Source organism: Ovis canadensis, chromosome 13 (genome assembly GCF_042477335.2).
Source record: "Ovis canadensis isolate MfBH-ARS-UI-01 breed Bighorn chromosome 13, ARS-UI_OviCan_v2, whole genome shotgun sequence".
Taxonomy (NCBI): domain Eukaryota; kingdom Metazoa; phylum Chordata; class Mammalia; order Artiodactyla; family Bovidae; genus Ovis; species Ovis canadensis.
Window position 1 is genome coordinate 93469907 of NC_091257.1, and position 19400 is coordinate 93489306.

Below are 19400 nucleotides of genomic sequence, written 5' to 3' on the forward strand. Positions count from 1 at the left end.
CATGTGCCCACTGATCCATCGGTGCAGAGTGCCCATTATGTGCCAGGCACTAACCGCTGCTACCATGGCCACGTGGCACGCCTCTTCCTGCCCCAGGGCCCTTGCTCCGTGGTTCTCTTCACTCAGAACTGTCCACCCTGCCGAGTTCTGGTTCTCTTCACTCAGAACTGTCCACCCTGCCAAGTTCTGGGCATGCAATTTCTTCCACACATTTGAAGACGTTACCTCTGCAGAAAGGCCCTCCCTGCCCAGGGTGACCTTCCCATCTTGTTCTCTTGCTGGGATATTTCAGGTATGTGCTTAATACTTTGAAATGACATTGTAAATTCACCCTGTCTGTTTTGTCTCCTCTATTCCAAAAGGGAAGTCGCTCAGTCATGTCCGACTCTTTGCGACCCCATGGACTGTAGCTCACCAGGCTCCTCTGTTCGTGGGATTCTCCAGGCAAGAATACTGGAGAGGGTTGCCATTTCCTTCTCCAGGGGATCTTCCCAACCCAGGGATCAAACCCAGGTCTCTTGCATTGCAGGCAGATGCTTTAACCTCTGAGCCACCAGGGGCAGCAATTTTAGTTTGCTTTGTTCTGTGCTGTGACTCTGGTATAGAGGTCTGCACACAGAGAGAGCTCAATAAATGTTTGTTGAATAAATGAATGAACAAACCAGTGAGTGAAAGCTCCGGGAAAGGGTTTGGCTCCTAACCCAGAGGGAGGAGGTGATCTGTAACCTGAGGCCTGAGGGAGGGGGAGAGGGTGGGCTAGTGAAGACAAGGGGAGAAGGGTTTTGTCTTAAAATGCTTTTCTCCAAGGGAGGGTTAAAAGGTAGCTCAGAGGTGGTAAGGTGATTAAAATGTTAAAAGCCTTTAATTTATTGACACCATGAAAGTTGAGATATTTTACTAAATCTTGATGTCTGGCTTCTGTCTCAAAAAACGTAAAGATATGGCCATCCTGAGCTCTCATTCCAGAGGCAAGAAGGTCAGTTTTCCAGCTTGTAACATCAGCGCCTTGAAGCCTTTGAGTTTGTGACCCCTGAAGCCAGAGGCCGCCTTGGCATCGCTGCAGGACCCCACTGCAAACACCCAGGCTGGGCGACCTTGGGGACGCCTTCTGAGTCCTAGGTTCGTCCTCAGTAAAAGTGAGCTGGTAGCACAGGTGCGCTGGTCCTCCAGGTGTGGGGTTGGGAGTGGATGCGCGCCAAACGCACACGCCCAGATGCCTGCGAGGCCGCTGAGAAGTGGTCCTTCCTGTCCCGTCCTCCGGGCGTCCGTCTGCAGCGCGCGAGCGCCCTCTGCTGGCTCGAGCGGGGACGCAGCCCTGAGCCTCAACCTGGAGCCCTGGGGCCTGCAGACCTGGAGAGTTTGTCTCTGGTGCAACAGGGTGATTTCACAGTAGCTTGAAGGGTTTGCCGTGTGCTGAGGACCGTGAAAATCTCACGGGCGCATAAAATGTTACGTAATGCTTAGCACAGTCCTGTGAAGGGAGCCCAAGGGCTCTGCCCAGAGCCACACAGCCATAGGTGTACTGGGGTTGGCGTCCATGACTCCAGGTCATGTGCTGAGATCCAGGGAGAGAGAGGTGACATGCAAGCCTCTCTGCTCACCCACCCGCGTCTTCACCAGCTTTACCTGGAGCCGCCAAACTCCTTACTGGGCTGGTCCCTCTGTTCGCCCTGCCAGTTAGCCCATAGTCCCTCCGTCACGCCGCGAGTTCTCGGCAGAGCCGCCAGGACCCTGCCCTCGTCACTGCCCTGGGCCTGGAGAGGAAGGCAAGGCCCCGCTCTGGAGAAGGATTCCTGAGCTCGCGGAAACCTTCTCAGTGTGTCCCAGGACAGCTTTCAGAGCTGGAGGCAGGGATGTGGATGAGTCAGGTGAGCACCGACCTGCATGGTGCCCGTTCCAGAGAGGGAAGAAGGAATCAGTAACCGAATAAATCAGTTCGTTAGGTATGAATACTTGCTAGGAGCAAAACAGCATTGGCTAATAAGGACAGCCAGCCCAGAGTGGCTGCTCTAGAGGGGCCGGGGCTCTCTCGGGGGTGGGGGGGGGGTGCGTACCTGTGCTGCCTGTGGTGGGAGCCCACCCCTGGACACGAGGAAGCAAGTCCTGGGCCTGGGCACCAGACGGGCGTGAGATAGCCACGTTTCGCCTGGGGGTGACGGGTGGAGAGCCCAGGGAGGTGGTCCTTGGGGTAGGAGGGGGAGGGCATGAGAACTGGCTTGGGGAAGCGAGAGGTTTCTGAAGTGCCAAACTAGTGCGCTGGCCGGCTGCTGCAGTGTCTCCGCTTCTCGAAGACCCCGGGGCGTGCTGGGTCAGAGCACAGAACGCAGGCCAGTGTCACCCAGTCCCGCTCTGCGCGGTGTCAGGAGGCCACCGAGCCGGCCACCTGCCTGTCTTCCACCCTACTCGCCCACCGGACCCTGAAGTGGACAGGCCTCGAGGAGGGACCAAAAACGTGTCCCGCCAACCACCCAGAAGGGCTTCTGACCTGAGCTCTTTGCATCCCAAGGGTGGTGCCTGGTGAGGGCGGCCACCCATAGCTGCCCCCGCCAAGCCACACAAGAGCCATCTGTTTATGCTTCAGATGACCGTCTCAGACGGCGAGGATGCCTGTGTGTGAGGCACTCCTACAAATCAGGAGGCAAAAGGAACAGAGATGACGTAATTGAGAGGGATAAAGGGCTTCTCAGCTAGAGAAAAGATACTCAGCGCATCACATGAGAAAGTGCACAGGGAGCCATGAGCTAGCACGATTCAGCTCAGAGATGGGCGGGCAGGACGTGTGAGCGCAGATAAAGGGAAGGGAACGCAAAGAACCACCTTGCGTTGTTGGTGGGAGGGCGAGTTTGCTACTTCTTTGTTTGGAGGCAGTTTGAAAATGACAGGATGAAAACGGCCCATGTCCTTGGCCGGAGAAGTCTGTTTCTAGGCATTCTCTTGGCGCGGGTGCGCCCCGGTGCGCTGAGGCTGCTGGGCTGCGGTGGAACGTCAGGGATGACCTCGGGGTCTCCATGAGGCCCTGGTCCCTGTGGGTGGCACACGGTGTACTGGGCGCTCAGCAGCTGTCCAGAGCCCTTGAGAGGTCCTGTGGGTGAAAGACATGTCTGGGGGAAGAGCGGAGTGGAGGCCACACGCCCAGTTATGCTAACTGGAAAAAAACAAACAAAACAGAGGGCGATGGGGAGCCGGTCACGACTTGCGCGTGCGTGCTCGACCTCGGAAGGATGTGCAGCGCTCCGAGCCTCGCCTTGAGGGGCGGGGTCAGGAGAGGGAGGGAACCTCACCTTCCGTTCTGCCCCCTGCTACTGTTTGAAGCACTGTCCAGGTTCCTGCAGTCTCTCTTTGGTGAACATCAAAGTGGGGCCTCCAGCTCAGATTTCTCATCACTAGAGTAAGGGGCAGGTCAATTTTTTTTTTAGCAAGGGAGCTGATGTGGTCTCTGTCCTTCACTGCTGGGGGGGCTGCCACCTCTGTGCTTATCACAACTGAGATACTCTGTGCGTGCTGTGCCAAGTCGCTTCAGTTGTGTCCGACTCTGTGGCCCCGTGGACTGTAGCCCAACAGGCTCCTCTGGCCATGGGATTCTCCGGGCAATGATACTGGCGTAGGTTGCCATGCTCTCCTCCAGGGGATCTTTCCGACCCAGGGATCAGACCCAAGTCTCTAACGTCTCCTGCATTGGTAGGCAGGTTCTTTACCACTAGCACCACCTGGCAAGTTCAAAGTACATACATTGGCCAGGCATTGAACCTGTGTCTCCCTCGTGGGAGGCAAGAATTCTACTACTGAACCACCAATGCCTTGTAGACAAGACTCTTTACTCGTCAAACCTAAAATGTTCACTTTTTAACATCTTAACATTTCTGGAACTGGGACATTCCTTACAATCAGTGGCATCTTTATAATTGGCAGCATTTTTTTAATTGGTAGTGCATAAAATAATGGTCCATCTCACAGAGCAGGATCTCAGATTCAATGAAATGTGGGTCTGTTTCTTGGGGCCCCTGCGGCCACCCCGTTACTCGGCACCTTCCACCTGGGCCACAGGGCTCCTGCCCATGCTCTGAGGACCCACCACATGCCCCTGGGTAGAGCTTCCAGGACTGCAGGCCTCCCAGGGGTCAAAGGCCACCTAGATGACAATCTGGCGAGGAGAAGGTCCAGCTGGTGATGGAGCTTTACGTCCTGAGGCCTCAACTGTGGCCAGCCAGCTGCGACGGTGCCCCTGTTCTATACAAGGATGAAAAAAATGCGTCTGGCACACTAATGTTGGGAGATCTCACATAAAAATCTGTATCAGAAAGATTATACCTAAAATTAACATAATACTGTAAGTCAACTATACTTTAATTTAAAAAAAAATCTGGCATTCACTGAGCCCACATTCCCAGCACATCAGGCACACACCGGAACCCTGAAGACACAGCCAGTGCTTTCCAGTGCCTTCCAGTGCCAGGGCCAACAACTGCGAGGCTGGTGCTGAGTGCTAAGTCCTCCCTTCTTTCAAGGCCGCCTGCAGCCACAGGTAACTTCATGGAGCCCCCAGGAGGAGGCCCCAGGGGGTATGTACAGTTGTCACCCCCATAGCCCACAGCCACATGTGGCCCATACCACCCACCCTAGCATCTTCCTTCTCTCAAATGGAAAGAAGAGATGCTCTCACAAGCTGCCCTTCCTTAGAACGTTCTCTGCTCGAATCCTTGACGTCAAGACCAGAGTCCTTCACAGAGTTCTGTGGAGCAGGAGCAGGCCAGGGAAGGGAAGAGGACTGAGTGTCCACTTGCCACGGGGGTGAGGGGCTGGGAAGGGCAAGAGGCCCAGCGGGACTGGCTGGCCGCCAGCCAGAGGAGCGGGCCCTCGGCAGGGCCGGGGCTGACCTGATGCCACCCATGTTGCTGCTTCACAGCCGGAGGCAGCAGGGCGCCGGTACCCCTCACCCACCCCCACCCAGGGGCCCCAGAGCTATCTCAGCAGAGAAGCAGCTCAAGGGTGCTGCCCTCCCCACAAGGTTGTGGACAGAGGTCACGGGGCAGCGGAGACCCCTCGCTGGTTTGCTGGTCAGTCAGGGGGGTGCTTCCCTCCCCAGCACCATCAGGCCTGCAGGTCCACATCGTGAACAGTGACAGCGGAGGGACCTTCTCTCATGGGCAACCTGGCAGGGACTGGGGGTAGAGGGCCACCCCACTGAAGTGCTCTCTGCACCTCAAAAGAGCGCTTCCTCTCCGCCCCATGTGTAGGCCGTAAGCTTGAGACCACCTGTGAACGCACTGGCCGAGATAAGGGGCAAATCACCCGACTGTGGGACGTATCCACAGACCAGCCTGGGGGCTGTGCCAGGAGGCTCCAGGTGAGTTCCGAGGCTCTAGGCCCAGTTCCCCGTAGCCACCAAGCAGGTACCAGGTGCGGAGTCTCCGCTTTCCTGTCTGGAGGTCCCCGCACTCGTAGACTTGGCCCTGGGGGTGTCCTGGCAGCGTTCTGAAGCTCCCCTCCTCTTTCTCCCTTGTGAGCTGACTGAGGGTGAGGAGCCCGCAGATGTCCCTGGCCCGACCCCCTTTCAGGGGAGCTTGAGGCAGCAGCTCACTCCAGAGGACGGGCTCACGAGGACCTTTAGCAGAAAGTCTGGCAGCCCTTTCTGGAAGGTGGCCTGCTGTGAACCACCCGACTCCCTCCAAGCAGTCACTGACGTCCGCTCTGGCCCCAAGGGACAATCTGGCTCCTGGCACAGACACCCGGGTGGTGCCTGCTGGTGGTCGGGACCGTGGCAGGGGGTGCAAATTCTGAGTCAAGATGGCCACGGACACGTCCTCGCCCTCACACAGTGGATGGCAGACACACTCTCCATCCGAGCAAAATTCTTGTTTCAAATGCTAGAAACACATGGGAGAATCTTTTCCATCCAACAGACAACTAAATCCAGCTACTAGGTACTAATAGTTGTTACTAGCAGAGACTTAATAGCTTGAGTTTCACAAAGCAACATTTTAAATCTAAGGGAAAACCCTACCTCTCCTTTGCTGGTTTTTTAAGACAGGGGTTGGCAAACTATGGTCCATGGGCCAGGTCTGGTCCACCGCCCAGCTCTGTTTGGCCCCTCAAATGACGAATGATCTATACGGAGGAGCGTCTGCAACTGATCTGGTAACAGGGATGCTAACTTTGAATCCCAATTACGTTACCCCCTAAAAAAAAGCATTCCATTCTTCTCAGTGTACCTGTTACCATTACAAAAAACTGTACTCAATTATGATATTTTGAATTTCATCCAAAAGTTGTGGAAATTTTGTTTTCTCGTTAAATAAACACACACATAATTTCTTTGATTTTGCCTCTTGGCCAATAAAGCTTAAACAGTTGGGGATTCTCTGGCTGAAGAATGGTTAGGATTCTGCCCTCACTGCTGAGGGCCTGGGTACAACCCAAGATCTCATAAGCCAGATGGAAAAAAAAAGCCTAAATGTTTACTAATTTGAACCCACTGTAGAAAAAGTTCCCCAACCCCTGCTTTTGGAAGTCAAATTGAACACCAAAGCATCTAAGACATTCAATTCTAATCCTGAATAAATTATATGCTGAGGAAGAAGAGCACAGCTTCTTAAATATTAACGCACACTTCTTTTTATTATATTAAAATCAGGCAATGGTCTGACAATAAAAAGACTGCTTATGGAATACTGTTATGTTAAACTTTACTTACAGGATGTTAAACCCTTAGAACTAAGGTTTCCTCCAGAAAAAGATTAATGGAAACATCAATTGCTTTTCAGACTTGATAGTTGCTGCTTCAAAAGGTGGTTTTACACAGACACTGAAAAAAAAAAAAAAACCCTTGGAGCACAATGAATTGATTTTATTTCGGTAGGCATCCACATCTCAGCATTTAGTGGTCCTGAACAGAAAAGTGGAAAAATGCAGCGATTCGCCAGGAATTTCGGGGGTCTGCCGTGCACACCGAGGTCTTTCGTGACCCCTGCTGAGGGCCGGGAGAAGCAGCAGCACCCAAACCAAAGTATGCACCGGATTCAAGGCTCTTTTCGCTCCAGTTGTCAGCTTCCGAACCAGACCCGAGTGGACTCAAAGGATGGCCCAGTGAGAGCCCTGTGTAAAGCTTCTTCCATGTTAGAAAGCCAAAGCCTCTACAGGAAAAGGACAATTCATTCCGAGGGGTCGTGTGTGCTTCCAAGTGGCCTTCCTCCAAGTTTAACCACCAAGGAGGCCGCGAGCTGGCAGGCCTGAGTAACCCTGGTGACTGTTCTTTTCACCTTATCGAAACCTGAGCTAAAGAAACGCATCAGCTGACGATGACAGCAGAGGGTGGCAAGGCTGAGAACCCAATATTCGTTTCCCAGGCTGGTGGAGAGTAAATTGTGGTTCCAAGACTAAATGAGGGGAGGTCAGAGACTCTTTCCAACCTTACCTGATGGCTTCCGGCCAAAGCAAGGAAGCGTCATGGGAAGTGTTGGGTGTTGGTGGTGCAGAAAGGGACTTGAGGAGAAGGAAGGAAAAAGCAGCACCCCTCGATTTAGGTGGGGGGAGAAGATACGGGGAAAGCCCTGAATTCCTCACCAAAGGCCAATTTCAGAGGGGAGCAGAGGGGTTACAATCTATGCCTCGGCCAAGGGCGGCAGTGGAGGGTGGGGGGGGGTGGGGAGGAGGATTGATGGCTTGGAAGAGGGGCGTCACTTAAGACTTAGAGAGAGACCAGGGATGCGGACAGAGCAGCCCACACGCCAGCAGTGTCCCCCAGGCTGTGACCTGAAACCTTCACGCCTACTCTAATAAGCCACGCCTAGCTGGAGGGCTGTTGCAGGGAGTGGGGAGGGGGGAAGGCAGAGACCCCAGGCCGTGGAATCAGCAGCAAGGTGGCTGTGTGATGTGTCTTTTCACAGTTGAGTTAGACGTGCCCCACCGGTTAGGATGGGAATCAATTTAAATATCACTTTCTTGATCCCAGAAGTTCAACTATGTGGACAGTGGTTACACTTGACAGGATGATTTGTTATAGCACAACTTATATATTTCAAATGGACAAAAAATTAGTATCATTTACAGTATCTTAAGATAAACTGCCTTTGAATGGGAGCTTTCTTTCCAGTACTTTGAGGTCTACAAGACGAATCTAGAAAATTTACTACTGTGGAAAATGAAGACTGCTTAAATCGAATGGGGGCAGGGGAGGACCTGTGGTTTTTCTTTTTGATTAATTGCTGTAACACTGTCCTTCAGGCGGCTGAGGAAGTTTCATATTTTCTTTAGACATCATTAGGCGCCGAAGCTCTTGCAGGACAACTTTGATGCTATACGAATTCTGCCATTTTGCTAGCACTGATATGGCTCTTGGGTCCACCTATAGAAAGGCAAAGATAAAACAAATTACTGTCAGGCTCTCAAACAAAAGGAAAGCTGTGTGCTGGAGCTAAGCTACAGCAGAAAAGTGAGTGAGAAGCATTTTTCAGGTGGAACATGCTGGTCACCCAGCAGGACTGACACGCGGAATGCCCACGGGGTTCCCTCCCTCCCGCTGGTCTGCTTTGCCCTTGTTTGGGAACCCTCATGGCCTGGAAGGAGGGAATTAAGGGCAAGTAAAAGCCGCCTTTACAGATGAGGCACCAACGCCTGGTGAGGCTCAGCTGGCTGTGAAACGACGGCCCCGCCTGCTGGGCGAGCTGCGGCCACCGCCCAGGGCCTGTCCTCCCCACTCTGTGCCCAGGTGGCGGGCGATGCTCAGGGCCTGTGCTACCCACTCTGTGCCCAGGTGGCGAGCGATGCTCAGGGCCTCTCCTCCCCACTGTGCCCAGGTGGCAGGTGATGTTCAGGGCCTGTCCTGCCCACTCTGCACCCAGGTGGTGGCCACCGCTCAGGGCAGTAGGGAGAGTGAGGCAACAGCAGACCAGAGCCTGTCCGAGCCACCCCCCTCAAGTCAGTGCAGTGCCCCCCTGGAGAAACGCCTCCAAGCAGGAACTTCTCCTGGGTTTAGGACATCAGGTGGGCCTCAGAGGCTCGAGCGCCTTTGGCGCGCGGCGCGGGGCCGTCGGCTGCCCCTGCTCTGCTTTTACAGCGTTTACTGTGGTGTCACCACCAGCACCTGCTTACGGCAGATGAGACTGGTCTCCATTCACGGCAGTGAAAACAGTGGCAAAAATAAGAAAGCAAGGCCATTACAAGGAGAAAGTATTATATGTCCATGGTGCAGAAATAAGGCCCGTGGGGAGAAGCGTGGCGTTGGGGCGGTCTTTTCCCTCTCTGCCTCCATTTCCTTGCCTCTACCTCTTGGGGGTGTAGCAGGAAGGCTGAAGGAGCGCTCCTCTCAAAGTGACCGGCACAGGCTGAGTGATAACAGCCCAGAGCCAACGCCATACAAGTTGTGCTGAAACACAACTGGGAAACAGGCCCTCCCTCCAAAACAGCACGTGTGTGTCCTGCGGTACATGTCATCATCCAGTAACCAAGGAACAAATGCAATCAGGCCCCAAGTGCCCCTGACATTCGAGCACAAAGAATCTGGGGGACCCCCAGGGGACAAGGAGGGGCAGCAGAAACAACTTACCACTCCATTAGAACTATTAACTCCATTCATATTAATTTTTGTTACAAATCTTACAAAGGGGGGTGCTTCTGGGTATTTAGGTCCACATTCTATTTTAAGGCTGTATATTCGGTTTTCATAAATTGTCTGGAAAAAAAATAGAAGGCATAGCCATGTCAGGCAATGACAAAGAATTAAAAAACTGCACAACTTCTGAAACCCCATTTATTCCCCATGCAGAGCTGGTGTGTCTGCTGCCACCATTCAGAGTCTACTCGCTGTTTGCTAAGTTAGTCGTAATCAGTCCCTGCACCAGCGCCTATGCATCCTGGCTTTGGGGGAATATAAAGAAGCCAGGAAATTTAAGCCAGTGTCACTGAAGTCTTAGGGTGGCATCATTAGGCCCAATCAGATGGACTTGGCTTTTCTGTTCATTTGTCTACACTCTGGAAAATGACGTGTAAGAGGCATCCTTCATTCTGGGAAGTCACACTGATGTCTACTCATGCTGGGATCATCAGCCAAGGCACTAGATACCATCATGTACAGAGTAAAGAACAAGCAACTCTAGAGGACTTTGAACTCAAGCACAAGATCAGGGTGGGCACAGACACAGGGTTGCCTTCCACTCCTCACCACCGGGGCCGCGCTCTGGGAAGGGATCTCAGCCACAGGCACTCCGTCCCTGCTGCCTTTAGGACCACCCGGCATCGAGGAGGTGTGTGGGGGGAGGGGGCCGAGGACGCCAGACCTGCCCAGGAGAAACGGTCCTTCTCCGAGCGCCAACCGAGCCTCCACTAAGAAACACCGAGTCCCGCCTCATGCCCGGGGATGGCTCCCTTGTCACTTCTGCCCGGTGAGCAGTGGAGTGCGCCGCCTTCTCCAGGCGGTTCCTTCTGCCTAAAGTGCTGAACCCCCACTCGGACCACCTCATAGCCTTCGAGACCCAGTTCAAGCAGCATGTTAATCAGAAGGCTGTGCACGGTTTTCTCATGTGAAGCTGCGTTATCATCATCTGCGTATCTGAAGACCACACCAAAGCGCGGCTGACACCTCCCGGTCAGACTGGCCCCCTTTGCAGGGAGACCGGCCTCCTCCGGGGCCCTCACCCGCGCCCTGTGCCCTCTGCACCCCGTGCTGCACAAGAAACGGCCGTGTGAACAGTGACATCTAGCGGCCTTTGGGGGGAGCACATTAAGAAGGATGATTAAAAGGCTTGAAAACATTCCGTCTAAAATAGTGGCCTGTCCCTAGCTTAAAAACTGGAACATATATTTTAAGATCCAGAATGCATAATAGTCCCATACCACATCCACTTCACAGGGACCCCAAGCTGTAACAAAAGCTCAACTCAGGATTTCCCCCCACCTGCCTTCTTCCCTGGTAAGCAGGAGCACCATCCGGCAGTTAGAGCAAACTGGCAGCCAGCCATGACTCCCTTTTCCCTCACTCCTCATCCCAGGCATCAGAAGGGATGCACACTCACCCAACCTTCCTCTACTGTGCGCCTCCTCCAGATGACCCCAGGCCTCTGCCTTCTCTCGCGCCCCTAGCACCTGCTCCCCAGACAGCCCTGGAAACTGTGCCTGTGGCCTCACCCCTCCAGTGGCTTCCTGGAGACCCGAGAAAGGGGGGCCCGGTTCCTGGACTGGACCCCATGCGGCCCTGCCCTCCTCTCCGTTGCTTCTCCTTCCTCATCCCGCCCCTCCGGCCTCCTCGTCACACTCTTCAGACACACTGAGTCCTCTCCTTGGGGTGCTCATACCAGCTGCTGCTCTGAGCCTCGCAGCTCAGCTCCCATGCATCTTCCCCTCAGAGTTCTCGGGACCCCTCATTTGAAGACTGACGCCCAGTCACCCGCCAGACACCCCTCACTAATCTCGGAACAAGGCGGGCAGGGGCCTCAACCGAACTGGTACTCATCTGTTTATTGAATGAATGAACATTGCAACTTTTCTGTAAATCTGGAAGTAGTATACAATGAATGTTTGCTTATTTATCTATTTATATTGCAATACAGTTGACAGTATTAGTTCCTGGTATACAACAGTGACTCAGTATTTTTGCAGATGATACTCCATTTAAAGTTATTATAAACTATTGGCTACATCCCCTGTGCTAATCAATATACTCTTGTAGCTATTTATTTTCATTCATGGTAGTGTCTCTCTCAATCCCCCATCCCTCTTTGCCCCTCCTCCCTTCTCTCCCCCTACTGGTAACACCAGTCTGTTCTCTGTATCTGTCTATTTCTGTTCTACATTCATTTATTTTTTAGATTCCAGGTAAAAGTGGTAACATACAGTATTTGCCTCTAACTTATTTCACTAAGCATAACCCCCCCTGGGTCCATCCACATAGATGGAAATGGCAAAACTTCAATCTTTTAAAAGTGTTTTTAAGACATATGAGACATGAGAAAGTGAAAAAGGTACTGGCTGCAAAAATATGCAAAGCACAGCACAAAATCTCAATTAGCATAAAGAAGATGACGTCAGGAGCACTGGTCAACCACTGCTCAGCTCGGATGCTAGTTACATGGCAGGTGCGCTCAGCGTGCAAGGGGCACGTGCTGTCAGAATAAAGGCTGGGCCTCTCAACGGGAGACGGGGTGCAGCCCGAGAGGACCCCCATGACAGAGGCCACGGACAGGCAGCAATGTACAGGAGGCGTGGGAGAAGACACGTCAAACCACTGCTCACGGTCAATCTGGGGATGATTAACCCCAGATTTCTGCTAGGGGATTTGAAAATCAGGGAAAAGTTTGGGAAAAAAGACACCACACTAGGTATTTTAACAAAGAATTTAATATAGGAAATCGGTTAAACCTATTACTGGACTGAAGAAAGTTTTGAAAGAGGAACCTGAACAAACAGAGGTAATGACTGCAGGGAGCAGATACTACCTTTGTGTTAGTTTAGGATTATTGCCTTTTGCCCCCATGAAGGCTGGGGGACAAAGGAAGAAAGCTGTAGCTGATCAGATCCAGAGGCTCTGAGGAAGAGGGTTCCAGAGCTGAACCCAGGTCTCTGAGGAGGGGCTGCTGTGAGGCTGATGCTGGGGGTGCCCCCAAAAGTTGGAGGAACCCCCAAAAGCTGGAGGCCGGGACCCAGTGCTGAGGCCAGGATGAAGGGCAATCACCAGAGTGGCGCAGACAGAGCAGAGGCAAGCAGGAAGGAACAAGGCTTCCTCTCTGCCTCTCAGGCTCTCTGCTGCATCCTCCCCTGGCGCCCGACAGGAAGCCGGCTGACAGAGGAAACATGCAGCTCACAGATGCCAGTGCCAGGATCCAGAGCTGAGCAGGGACGGTGGGCTTGGAGCTCACTACCCAGCACCTGCCCGGCCCACTCCGGACCAGGCAAGACAGACTTCCTCTGCACAAAAACTCTGTTCCTGTCAGTCAGGGCATCTACACGAGCCACAGGCCCTCGGACGGCAGCGCTAATTGTTCATTTCTTGACTTCAATCACAGTGCCACCTGAATGCCGCGCAGCTGAAGGCAATCACAGTGCCACCTGAATACCGTGCAGCTGAAGACTTAAGTTGCTGAGCCGACTGCACAATCGCAATAAAAAATAAAAAGGCAAAAGGAGGCCCTCTTTCCTTCCCCTTTGCTTTCTGTTCCCATCAGGGTCACTCTGGCCCGAGGCCCCGTCTTGGCAGTGAGAGCTGTCTCTGGGCTAAGCCCCTGGCCTTTCGGGGCTCCTCCAACCAGCTCTGTGGGCCCCACAGGGACCAACAGCAGAGGGTGCCTGTCTTCCAAGTGATAGGTTTCAGTGGTCCTAGCGTCCCCTGACTCAGCCTTCCAGACCCAGGCCGTAGTTATTTTTGTGTTATCTGTGTTCCCCTGCTGCTGCTGCTAAGTCGCTTCAGTTGTGTCCGACCCTGTGCGACCCCACAGATGGCGGCCCACCAGGTTCCCCGTCCCTGGGATTCTCCAGGCAAGAACACTGGAGTGGGTTGCCATTTCCTTCTCCAATGCATGAAAGTGAAAAGTGAAAGTGAAGTCGCTCAGTGGTGTCCAACTCCTAGCGACCCCATGGACTGCAGCCCACCAGGCTCCTCCGCCCATGGATTTTCTAGGCAAGAATACTGGAGTGGGCTGCCATTGCCTTCTCCGTGTATTCCCCTAGTAGGCTTTTTTTCAGCCCAACACCTATTTGATCAACTTTCTATATTAAATTATCTCTGTTGAAATAACACTTAGCACGGTTTCTCTTTTCCTGACTGACACAAAGAATTAAATGGTACAAAGAGAACTGCTTAATCTGTATTATCTGAAAACCTTTATGAGAATACACTCATGTATCAGACATGTAACCGAAAGCTTTTAAGAAGGAGACAGGTATACTGATATGGAAAGATGTCCACCGTCTGTTAAGGTAAAAAAAAAAAAAAAGCTGCAAAACATTAAGCACAGCAAGGTCTCATTTTTATTAAAATGGTTATGTATTTAGGTTTGCGTACCCACAGTAAATGCCAGGAGAAACACACCACACGCCACGTGACCAGTGTTTATTCTGTGGAGTGCGTAATGAAGCGGGGAATGGATCACTTCACACACTCCTGTAATTCTGTTTGTTCCTAAGTGTGCACAGAATACTTTTAGATAAGTATGTGTATAAACACACAGCTAGGCTCTAACCCAGCCATAAAAGCATCATCATGGAGAACTCCAGAGGTGTGACAGTGCTGTTCAGCCAGGGCGACCCCCGTCCCTGTCCCGCCCCCGAAGTGGCGGGAAGCAGGCTGCACCTGGAGGCCTTTACGACTGCTGCAGCCCCGGGGGTGCTGCTCAACACCTGCCTAGTGACAGGACAGCTCCAAAGCTAACAGCCACCCAGCCCAAGATGCCAGCAGTGCCAAGGCTGAGAAACTGCTCCAGAACCCGGCTGCCATTACCACCCCACGGCCAAAGCACAGATCCTCTATATGGAATGCTGTGGACAGACATGTTTGCCGAATTTTGCAAGGGCACTTGGACAGGAAGCTTTGCTTTTAGGTTTGGAAAATTTGCTTTACAAAAAGAAAAAATATATATACACATCTATTTTCAAATAGCTAACATACTCATATGATTAAAGCACACTCAAAGAGTACAAAAAGGTATTAGGAATAAGTCTCCCTGGCCGCAGCCCTAGCGAGTGATTCCTTTTGAAGAACACAACCACCGACATCAGCTTCTTCTATGTTTTCCGAAGTGTTCTCAGCACACAGAAGCACAAGCGTGTCCACCTCCTCCTCCGCCCTCATCCAGCCCGACCCCAAGTGACAGCACGTTCTGCATACTGCCTTTGTACCTTTTTCCCACTTAAGTATCACGGAGATCATTCCATTTCAGCACACATAAATCTGTCTCATTCCTTTGAAAAGCTAAACAGTACATTCTATGGTCTACTGAAAGACACTGAGGTGGTATCCAGTATTTTGCTAGTACTGAAAATAATGCACGAGGTAATTTTGTACATACAGGATTGGGGGCAGCACATTCAAGAGGAGAGGGGCAGATTCCTAGTAGAACTGCTGCATCATTTTGGCACACGCTTTTTAAATACTAGTGGAGGATTCTGTTGAGTAACACAGCAAAAATACAACAGGGAGAGGAGCTCCTCAGGCTCTATTTAGAAGCTTTAATAATGAGGCTGGCTCTTCAGTTGCACAGCATATACCTTATATGTTAACCACAAAATAGACTGGTCACAGGAAGCACCTAGAAGCAGGCAGTTCCTTTTATGTCTTTGCTTTTAACCTTAGGGAACAGAAACTGTAAGAGTAAAAAGGCCCGATACTAAGAACTGGTAAAGATGGAGGGAAACGCATACCCCGTGCACTCCTGGCAGGAGGGTAAAATGGTGCAGCTACTCTGGGAGACAGTTTGGCAGTTGCTTGAAATGCTAAACAAAGTTGTCATATGATCTAACAATTCCACTCCTATGTATACACTTAAGAGAAGTGAAAACATCTGTCCCCATAAAAGCCTATACACAAATATTCATAGCAGTATTATTCCTAGTAGGAAAAAGTGAAAAAAATTCAAATGTCCATCAATTAATGGATAAACAAAACTTGGTATATCCACTAAAAAAGAATATTATTCAGCCATAAAAAGGAAAAAACTACTGGTAAGTGGTATAACATGGATGAACCTTGAAAACACCATGATACGTAAAAGCCAGTCATTAAGGCCACATATTGATCCCAATCACATCAGATTGTCAAGGGTGAGGAATGCGAGGGTAGAGGGCAGAATGGGAGTGCCTGCCGATGGGCATGGCGTTTCTCTCTTGGGTAGTGAACATGCCCTCAAGTTAACGACAGCTGCACAATGCTGAACATGATTTAAAAAACCCACTGAACTGAACACTTTAAAAGTATATTCTATGGAAGCGAATTCTCCATTGTGAATTATGTCTCAATTAAAAACAAAAAAAAAGATGTGAAGGATATATGGGAAGTACCTTGCAGACTGCAGCTGCTCACTAACAGCTTCCTTTGGAAAGGTCAATTGAAATTCAGGGTAATCTACAGTGTCTCAGATGGAACAGGATATCTTTAACAGAGCTGAGTGCTCATTTTATCTGTTCACGTGTTCGTGTAAGTATATAACTCAGTGGTACCACTGAGCGTATTCACTCAACACACTCAATCATGGAATAATTTAGTGTATTCACTGTGGCACACTGGTTCATCCTTACCACGTTAAAGTCTGAAAATCGGTCTGTTGATTAACAAATCTATTGAACAACTACCTCATTCTGAGTCATTTCTAGGTGTTCCGGAGAGTAAAGAGGAGGGAAGAATAGTTTTCATCTTCAAAAAACCTAAACCATTCTTAAGAAGAGAAGAAACGCAGTGAAGGAAACCATCACTATACAAAGGGCTTGCAGAGACAGCAAGAGATGATCTGTGTGAAGACAAAAAAGCCTTCTGCATCAGGTTTTCCCTAGTACTTAGGAGATTCAGAAAATCCTGATTTTCACAGATTAAAAAAAAAACAGATCAAAAAATGAGTAAAAGCAGACTGCACATTTTTCAACCACCCTCACCCCCCGTAAACAAAACTACAGGGTCAAAAAAAAAAAGACTCAGAAAAGTAAGTGGCAAAGCCAGTCATTCACCCTGAGCATCAATCTAAGATGAACAACAGATTGTCCTGCAGTGATTGGGCCCCACACTCTTTCCTTCTCAGCCAGGGCCACATCCACCTGTCTTTCTACCTCCCAGAACTAGTGCAGAGCCTTGCACGAGATGAACAGAATGACTGACTATCCTCAAGCACAAGCAGACACAGGAAAGGGCCTGCTACGCTTAAAATCTCCTACAGCTCGTCTGAAACGAGTGTCACATTACTGGAATCTATCTCTTTACTCCCACATCAAATTATTACTTAACACTAGAAAACTTTATAATGGGAACAGCTGAAAACTCAAAATGTAAATAGGAAGGAAACAATACAGGCTAGTAGTTAGGAATACAAGCTCTGGGTGAGACCCGGTTTGGGAATTATCAGCTAAGTAACTGTGCAGACTTCTCCAAGTTGGCTTCTGTACAGTGGAATGCAACTACCCAACAAGAGCGTCCTAACAGCGGGCTCTTGGGAGAATTAAATGATGTTTCTGGGGAGTTGACTACATGCCATAAAAAAAGGTTAGCTGGCATTACGAAGACTGGGAACTCTTGCTAATTACGCAGCTTAAGAGAGGTCACATTCCTCGTCCCCACTGTCTCTGTCTTGTTTGCAAAGGTCTCTGGGCTCAACAGTGCCTGGAACAGACCAGAGCAGACCACGCAGGCAATGACCCTTTGCTGAGTGGCCCAACGAACCGGGACACAGACACGTGACAGGACTGGGACACGATGAATAAAACCCACAACCCAGAAGACTTTCCACAGCCCATCTAGACCCTGCCTTCAGGAATGCCGGCTCTATCTGCAGCCTTGTTATTTGTAAGGCCAAGAATCTGTTCTAAACTACACCTAAAGGTACAATTACCTCAAACCTCACTGTCTGCATTGTCATGTAAATCACACTATGACTCTGAACAGGTTTTTGCTTACCATTTAGAGGGATTAAACAGCATCAGAGGAGGTTCAAATATATAAACTGAAACTGGTCAGAAAAGAATAGCCACATTTCAGAAAATACACCATTGGTGAGCTTTTCCCGTGACAAGGCTAACAGTTTTTAAAAGGAGGCACAGTGAATGTAAGACATTGACATTTATAGCCGTAGCTCGACGCTTACTCTTGGAGGCCCAATTATCATCCCTGTCCATCTTGTAAGTGTCATGTCTTCGTCATCTTCTAGACCCCAGCTAACTGTGCCATCTCCTACTCCTTTCTGGCCTTCTTCGAGTTCTTCCAACAGTCGGAAATTGCGAGGGACTTTTACTCCTAAAATAAATGGAAAGAGATTCAAGATACTAGCAACTCCAGGGGAACTTGCAAGCCTAGAGCTGGTCGCTCATCATCACTACCTGACGATAAAGATGCTCACATGCAGAACCTGCGGGAGCCGCTGCGCCTCGAGCTTGCCTCAAGCTTGCCGCTTACGGAGCTCTCGGTGCTGACGGGCACAAGAGGGGGGCACGGGGTTCCTTACCGGTGCAGTGACGACTAAACCATGGCTCGGTGACGGAACCTAGAAAGTGCCCCGCCCCCGCCCCTGGAGCACTGACAGACTTCACAAAGGCTTTACGAGTCCAAACGTTCATTTGGGCCCCTGAGTTTGACATGAAAACCATAAATAAATGTTGATACAAGCGCCTTGGAAGAACAGAGGCTATTTCTTTTGTTTTACTCTTGTTCTACATCTCTAAGGGTGTGCTCCTTTGCTGGAATGACTCTTAAAACTACCTTAGAGGGAACAGCTGCCCTACTCCGGGCCCGTAACAACAGTGTCCCCTTCATCAACTTAAGAGTCAAGTGAAGGCAACGGATGAAAATTTTCAAATATTTAAGTCACAGTTTCTCTCTCGTGAAAAAGCTAAAGGAGGGTAGCCAGTTCTCTGCTTTACCTGTTTCTAGAATCCCCCAAGCCTGGGCAAGCAGCTCAGGGAAGCAGGCACACAGGCACCTGTCCAGGTTCACACCACTGGGCCCAAGTTCAGGCTGAGGCGCGCACTGCTGCGGGGTGTCTTCCAGAACAGAGCCTAGGTGCTGGGGCCAGGTGGGCGTGCTCCTCTCCCAACCAGGCCTGCCCACCTGCCCCCCACCTCCCCTGGGACTCAGACTATTTCCTTTGGGAAAAACTCGGGATCCAGGCAAGTTACTAGCTTTCTTTACTGAGCCCCCAAGGCCAGACTCTCACAGCCAAGCAGCACTTCACGGATGATTGTGAAGAAAGACCCACTTGGAAGGACTCAAAGCTGTGGGAGGTGTTTCCAGTATATTTTAGTATTTTCCAAAGTGCAGAACCCACTACTATTAATTCGACTGGAATAAATATCTGAGGACATCAGATACTTTTCCAGGCACCAGGAAATAAGCTGTGAACAACACAAAAATGCCTGCCCTCACGGAGCTTACATTCTAGAAGGAAATACATGCAAATTGTTAATATGACAGATGGTGGTGTTCTGGAGCAGAGAGTACTGATGGGAGAAGTTACAATTTTAAATAGGGAGTAGGATTTATTGATAGCTGAAAGGAGAGTCTTCCAGGCAGGGGAAAAGGTCCTGAAGCACAACCTTGCCCAGAGTGTCAAAGAACAGCAAAGATACCAGTTTAGCTAAAACCAAGTCAGTGAGATGGAAGATTAGTAGGAAATCAGGGGCTTCAACTGTGAAAAAAAACACTGGAGTTGTGAGCAGAGGAGTGACAGGATCCAGCCTGCTTTTAACAGGATCCCTCTGGCTGCTGTATGAAGAACACAGAGAAG

At 50.7% G+C, this 19400-nt stretch overlaps 1 protein-coding gene across 6 annotated transcripts in view; it reads right to left on the reverse strand.

Annotated features, from left to right (window-relative positions):
• Nucleotides 1-6823: 6823 nt before the first annotated feature.
• UBE2V1 (ubiquitin conjugating enzyme E2 V1) overlaps nucleotides 6824-19400 on the reverse strand; it is a 28819-nt gene continuing 16242 nt past the window's right edge. For 5 of the 6 annotated variants that reach the window (XM_069548816.1, XM_069548813.1, XM_069548818.1 and 2 more), the window contains 3 exons: nucleotides 17766-17914; nucleotides 9542-9667; nucleotides 6824-8341 (listed from right to left, as the gene is read on the reverse strand). In XM_069548816.1, the coding sequence (XP_069404917.1) occupies nucleotides 8195-8341; nucleotides 9542-9667; nucleotides 17766-17914 (422 nt within the window). In that variant the 3' untranslated portion in view covers nucleotides 6824-8194. The remainder of the gene's footprint in view (nucleotides 8342-9541; nucleotides 9668-17765; nucleotides 17915-19400) is intronic. The other variant, XM_069548817.1, reaches the window with a different exon arrangement.